This window comes from Myotis davidii, unplaced genomic scaffold, assembly GCF_000327345.1.
Source record: "Myotis davidii unplaced genomic scaffold, ASM32734v1 scaffold889, whole genome shotgun sequence".
NCBI lineage: Eukaryota > Metazoa > Chordata > Mammalia > Chiroptera > Vespertilionidae > Myotis > Myotis davidii.
Window position 1 is genome coordinate 676,427 of NW_006299519.1, and position 7,271 is coordinate 683,697.

Below are 7,271 nucleotides of genomic sequence, written 5' to 3' on the forward strand. Positions count from 1 at the left end.
ATATAAATTGCTTTGGGTAGTATGGACATTTTAATGATGTTGATTGTACCAATCCATAAACACGGTATATTCTTCCATTTGTTTATGTCTTTCTCTATATCTTTTTTCAGTGTCCTATAGTTTTCTGAATATAGGTCTTTTACCTCCTTAGTTAAGTTTATTCCTAAGTATCTTAATTTTTTTTGTCATTACAATGGTAAAAGGGATTTGATTTTTTTTAAAGTTTTTCTTTCTGTAAGTTCATTATTGGTGTATACAAGAGCCATAGGTTTCTGGGTGTTAATTTTGTATCCTGCTACATTGCCAAATTCATTTATTAAGTCTGGTAGTTTTTTGATGGAGCCTTTAGGGTTTTCTATGTACAGTATCATGTCCTCTGCAAATAATGACAATTTTACTTCTTCTTTTCCAATTCGGATGCCTTTCATTTCTTCTTCCTGTCTGATTGCTATGACTAGCACTTCCAGTACTGTGTCCAACAGGAATGGTGAAAGTGGGCATCCCTGTCTTGTTCCTGTTCTTATGGAAAATGGTTTTAGTTTTTGCCCATTGAGTATGATGTTGGCTGTAGGTTTGTCATATTAGTTAGCCTCGTTCTTAAATATCGGTAATATAATTACCATTGGAAGTTCAATGTAACGAAACATGACCCTGTCTAAGGGATAAACCAGAATCCTGGATGTATTGAGTGTTTGCTAACTCACTTTCTAATTCCTATACAGATGCAGCTTCTCTTAATCTTCTAGAAAGTTTACGCCTCTTCTAGTCTTTACTCAACCCTGGCCATACTAGCACGAAGTTAACACCATTTTAATTCCTTCCTTAGGCCCACCTGCTCTTTCCCAGCTCTGTCGCCTGTGTATCCGAAAGTGCTTGGGTCGAGCGTGTCATCAAAGCATCCATAAGCTACATCTACCGGAGCCACTGCAAAGATTCCTCCTCTACCAGTAGTCCCAACTCTCCATGGAAGGTCTTGGAAATAATCAGGTAGTTGCCTGCTGTACGCAGGGTACTTAATGTAGATGACCAACAGCTAACATCTCAGTATCATCAAATGAGCTAAGCCAGTTAGATTAAATCCCTGATGAATCAGAAACATGTAGGGAGTGAAAACTCATGGTTAGTTTAATGTTCTCATTAACCAAGGGACAATCAGAAACCTTTCATTTTTACCACTTGTTGTATAAACTTTTAAAAAACTATGAAGTAGAGTGAAAATAATAAGCTATTTTTGAAGTCTCATGATCTTCAATTATCTAAGGGTCAACATTCGGAGTATCATGTAGATACATGTAAATCAGGTTGAATAAGATTATGATGAATGTGAATATTATAAAATGTGATTTAATTCCTCCCTCTTTCCCCCTTTCTTTCCTTCTATGAATAAATCTCTGCTATAATTTTTATTTTCTTGCCTTTTTAAATTTATTGGGGTGACATTGGTTAATAAAATTATATAGTTTTCAAGTGTATAGTTCTAGGATACATTATCTGTATATGCATTGTGTACCCACCACTCAAAAATCAAATCTTCTTCTATCACCATATATTTGACCCCCTTTACCCTTTATGACCACCCACCCTCTTCCCTCTGGTAATCACCATACTGTTGCCTGTGTCTATGAGTTTTTGTATAGTGGTTAGCATAGCTGCCTTCCTTGCCTTTTTTTACAGATAAAAAAGAGAAATACTTTAAAAACACCACAATTAATTGAGACTTGCAGTTTTAGAGCTCCTGGTTGGTAAGAGAGTTGTTGGAAGATATTAGCTCACCTGGAAGTTGGGGGTCTGTTTCCCATCACTTTTTATATTAGATGCTGTTATGTGAGGTAGACAGTTCTAGGATCCAGCAACACTGAGTGTTCTTACTACCTGAACCCACGGGCACAGTTTGATGCATGTTTCAACCCAAGCTTCCATCAACATATTTTCAAAACCAAGAGTACCAGGGTTTTTGAAATAATTACAGGTTGATGCCAGTCACCAAAATAGACTCATTTGTGGGTCAATATTATTTCTTTAAGTAGGGGCCCAAAATAAACAAAAAGGTATACTCAGAAACAGCTTTCCTCTTCCCTTTTCTCTTCTTCTCCCTCTCCTTTTTCTTCTTCCCAACTTCTTCCCCTCGTCTCTTTTGTGAATTTAAAACATGAAAATTAGACAGACTTTAATTATTGTAAGTACTCCTATTATGGTTCAGTGACTATAGTAATATTAGCTTCTAAACAGAAAATTTTCTCTTGGACGATCCTAAGGTTTTTCCCAAACGTGTTTTTTTTCCTAGTTTTTCTAGACCATTGATTCTCAACTGTGGACAATTTGCCCTACTTTTACCCAGCCTCAGGGACAATTGGCAAAGTCTAGAGACATTTTTGGTTGTAACATCTGGGGGAGGGATGCTCCTGACATCTAGTGGATAGAGTTTGGAGATGCAGCTGATCATCCTATAAGGCACAGGACAGCTCTCCACAGCAGAGAATTATTGGGTCCAAAATGTTAGCAGTGCTGAAGTTGAGAAGCGCTGCTCTACACGCATGCTATTCAGTACAGAAGCCATTAGCCATTACCCTCTCAAGCAGTTGAAATGTAGTGAGGCTGAATTGAGAAGTGCTGTGAGTATAAATTACACACCATGTTTTGAAGATTCAGTAGAAATAAAAAGAATGTGAAATATTTTATTATGATTTTGATCTTGATTACACATATATTCAAAATGAAAGCTTAAATAAAATTCATCATTAAAATTATTTCCACTTCTTTTTACTTTTTAAATGTGACTACAATAAAAATTTAAATTACACATGTCATTAGCATTATATTTCTGTTAGTACTGTTCTAGACCATTTTTTCTCATTTTGATGACTTTGGAATGTGAAATAACTATTTGGGGAAAATATTAAATTCTTATTTTACATCATATTTCAAAAACAAATCTCGTTTTCTAAATGTTAAAAAATTGAAAATGAATCTATAAAATACTAAAATAAAATGTCCATAAATATGCATGAAAGGGAAGGTCTTTTCTAAACATAATATCAAAGGGAGAAACTTTAAAGGAAAATACTTATAAATTAAAATACATATCAGCCCCAGTCACTGAGACACCTGTCAAGGACTCAGCACCTTGAGCCCCCTCACTTTCTGATGCTCTGTCCCAGACACCTGCCTTCTTCCTCAGCAGCCTTCCGAAGGTGAAGGCCAGCCATTTACTCAAAGGAAAAGGAATCCTATTGTATGTCCACTATCCACAACCTCCACTCTTTTGATCCCTTTGATGATGCAAGTAAGGGTGATGATCTGCTTCCTGCTGGCACTGAGGGTTGATTATGTCTATACTAGAGGCCCGGTGCACGAAATTTGTGCACAGGTAGGGTCCCTAGGCCTGGCTGGCAATCAGGGCCAATCTGTGGGGCAACTGGTGGAGCGATGGGGGGGGGGGGGGGAGCCTCTGCTGGCACCCGCCTTGGCCGGCCTGGCACTGCCTGCTTGCCAGCCCTGCAGCCACCGCCGGTCGCCTCCCTCTGTGGTAGGTGACCCTCAGGGCAAACGGGGGGCAGCACCGGCCTGCTCGCTGGCCCTGCCCCCCAATTGCTCTGCCACTGTGATTGGGGGCCCCCATTGGCACCCGCCTTGGCTGGCCTGGAGCCTGGGGCAGCTCCTGCATTGAGCGTCTGCCCCCTGGTGGTCAGTGCGCATCATAGCAACTGGTTATTCCACCAGTCATTCCACTGTTCAGTTGATTTGCATATTAGGCATTTATTATATAGGATAAGAATTCAACAGAGGAGCAGCAGGGAGACCCTTACTACTGTCCAAGGGATTGCTGCTGCTGATGATGATAAAAAGAAACTAGTGATGGGTTCTAGGAAGAAATTTGCCTGCAATGGTATTGTATTTGAACATCTAGAATATATGGAGAAATAACTCAGCTACAGGGTGACCACCACAAGAACAAATCCTGGTTCCTCATAGAGACTGAACTGGCTAAGGATAACCAGCTGAAGGTTCACGGGTTTTAAGTGCTTTTGGATCACTGAAGCTAAAGTGAGGATTTTCTTGCAATGAGTAGAAGTTCCTTTCTGTCCATTGTCACAAGTTTAAAAACTTCACAGCTTGTAGAATGTGAGCATTTGGGGTCTGCTTTTAACTTGGACTAGTGTAACTCCTTCATGCAATAAACTGAGAAGAGCCAAAAAATAAATAAAATACATATCATGGAACATTCAGGAATTAGAGGCTTTGTACCTTTAAAATGTTATCCTGAGGGCATTTTTTTAGTTAGCCTGTTTCTTGCTGAATGTCTGAGCTCTGTGTTAAGTCTCAGGGTGTCCTAGGATATTCAGTCTATCTGTGACCCCAAGGAACTACAGAATCCTTCCGTTCCATCCACTTCCTGAATCAGCAGACCATGGATCTCACGAATCATGTGTATGGACCTCCCAAATCTGGTAGGTGCGTGTGTCTGTATGTGTGAATGCGTGTCTGTGTGTGTGGAGTGGGACACTCCAATCCGGAACTGAGTCTCAAGAGACCACTTTCCAGAGCTGCTCCTCTGGTTCCAGAAATATGTGGAAGCAGAACAAGCCCCAGTGCCTACTTCTCAGAGTGCTGCGGTCAGTGTTTTATGATTTATGAATTTAGAGATCGGTCAGGAGGCAATCTTTAATTTCACTTTAAAACCTACATCCGTCAAGCTAGAATTAGACCATCAGAAGAATCATCTGGTTTATGTGAGGCTATATATCATCATTTCAGAACTTATAAGGAAAATAAAGCAGATTAGGGTAAAGAGTAATAGAGAGAGCTACTATTTTTAGATAAGGTAATTAAGCAAAGACTGGTGGGGTGACTTCATTTAAAAAGAACTATTCATGAACATATCTAATATTTATTAATTTTTACTATTAAACTTTTAGTGACTTTTTTTCAGTACATTGTGGTACTGTTTTATTTTTTGTTTCTTTGCCTGATTTAATATAGCAATCCTATTCTGAAAGTATTTTTGATTTCTGGTTTTCCAATAAACCATATTGCAATGATTTTCTAAGTTTCAAATCCTTTGAACTATCCTTTTAAATGGTTGTATCGTTTCCTTAGCTATTTCCATATTGCTGGATACTTATTTCTAATTTCTTGCTATTATAAATGACACTAGCTTGAACTTTGTATTTTTTTAAGAAATGTTTTTAAATATTTTAACTATTGTAACTGAAAACGTGAGTTCAGCTGACCACAATGAGAGCCAAACTCATGAGACAGATGCTCGTGCAAAAAACGGTGGACTCCTGTCTCAGAGACCATTTTTCCTTCCTGCTCAAGGCTGCTATTCTTACAAGTGTAGGAAAAGGAGGTTGTTTTGTTTTTTTCTATCCAATCATATTTCTAGCTTTTGGCGGGCTGGAGCCCTGGCCATTCATCTTTCTAGGTTTTGACTTGCTGGGTGTAAGAACCGCCCTTGCGCCATCTTGGCCAGTTGAGGAGGCTTCCAAGGATCTCTGCTGGTCTAGAGCAGCCTAGGGGGATTGCTAGGGCCCTGTACAATCATATTTCTAGCTTTTTATGTGCTTGGTGTAAGAGCTGCCCCCTGCGGCATCTTGATCAGTTGAGGAGACTCCTGGAGGCTCCCTGCGGGTCTACAACAGGTGGGGGTGGCGGGGTGAGGCGGAAGGGGTGCTGCTGGGTCCTGTCCAGTCACCTTTCTAGCTTTTGGCGGGCTGAGTCCCTGTCCATTTTTTTGGAGGGGCGTACTGGGTGCAAGAACCGCCCCCTGCGCCAACTTGATTAGTTGAGGAGACTCCCGGAGGCTCCCTATGGTCTACAGCAGACGGGGGTCGGGGGATGGGGGGGAAGGGCGCTGCTGGGTCCTGTCTAGTCACCTTTCTAGCTTTTGGCGGGCTGAGTCCCTGTCCATTTTTTTGGAGGGGCGTACTGGGTGCAAGAACCGCCCCCTGCGCCAACTTGATTAGTTGAGGAGACTCCCGGAGGCTCCCTATGGTCTACAGCAGACGGGGGTCGGGGGATGGGGGGGAAGGGCGCTGCTGGGTCCTGTCTAGTCACCTTTCTAGCTTTTGACAGCCAATTGGCCGGTAGGTCAATTCCTCCCAGTGATCCTATAACAACCAAGGCATAGCTACAACAACTGTGCACAAAGCCCACAAGGGGGTGCACCAAGAGTGTCCACCTCAGGTAACTGGGGAGGCTGAGTCACTGGGCCCTACAGGACACCTAGCACATAAAGCCTCTCTATCAACACAGGCAAGCAGCCAAAATGCGGAGACAGAGAAACAGGTCACGAATGGCAGAAATGGAGGAAAGCAAACGATTGGTGTCCCATCATTTTTTTTTGGGGGGGGGTGCTGGGTGCAAGAACGCCCCCTGCCATCTTGATCAGTTGAGACTGCCGGAGGCTCCCTATGGTCTACAGCAGCGGGGGGTGGTGGGGGAAGGGGTGCTGCTGGGTCCTGTCCAGTCACCTTTCTAGCTTTTGGTGGGCTGAGTCCCTGTCCAAGCATTTTTTTGGAGCGGCGTGCTGGGTGTAAGAACCGCCCCCTGAGCCATCTTGGTCAGTTGAGGAGACTCCCTGTGGGTCTAGTGTGGATATTGTCCAATTATCTTTCTAGCTTTTGGTGGGCTGGGGCCCTGTCCAATCATCTAACTTGCTGCCTGGGTGTAAGAACCGCCCCCTGCGCCATCTTGGCCAGTTGAGGAGACTCCCATAGGCTCCCTGCCGGTCTAGGGTGGGCCCTATCCAATCATCTTTCTAGCTTTTGGCGGGCTGGGGCCCTGTCCAATCATCTTTTAACTTGGTGCACTGGGTTCAAGAGCCACGCTCTGCATCGTCTTTGTTAGTAGGGGAGACGGAGGCTGCAGGACCCCCGCCGGGAAGCGTGTAGTTGCTGCTGTCCTCAGCCCATCTGCCGACGCTGGACACGGTGCCCGCACATCTGAGTGAGCCAGCGGGAGTCCACAGGACACCTCTGGAGGTTCTGGTGAGCCCAAGTCCTCTGCACAGCCCGCTCGTGGATGAAGCGGCCAGGTAGGCCTGCGCTCTGACGGCTGCCCGCGGTAATACTATTTCTTAGACAGTGTTTAAAGTGGTATTTATTGATTAAGAAGACTATTTAAAATAATCATTCGCCCTAGCCAGTTTGGCTCACTGGATAGAGCGTCGGCCTGGGGACTGAAGAGTCCCAGGGTCGGTTCGGTCAAGGGCATGTACCTTGGTTGTGGGCACATCCCCAGTAGGGGGTGTGCAGGAGGCAGCTGGTCGA

General features: G+C 43.4%; 1 protein-coding gene and 1 pseudogene across 2 annotated transcripts in view; both read left to right on the forward strand.

Moving 5' to 3' along the window:
• The window catches only part of ASB11 (ankyrin repeat and SOCS box containing 11), a 27,231-nt gene extending 25,844 nt beyond the window's left edge, over window positions 1-1,387 (forward strand). For both annotated transcript variants that reach the window (XM_006775218.2, XM_006775220.2), the window contains exon 7: window positions 827-1,387. In XM_006775218.2, the coding sequence (XP_006775281.1) occupies window positions 827-951 (125 nt within the window). In that variant the 3' untranslated portion in view covers window positions 952-1,387. The remainder of the gene's footprint in view (window positions 1-826) is intronic.
• A 1,818-nt stretch (window positions 1,388-3,205) lies between these two features.
• LOC102765933 lies at window positions 3,206-4,019 on the forward strand (annotated as a pseudogene).
• The last annotated feature ends 3,252 nt before the right edge of the window (window positions 4,020-7,271 follow it).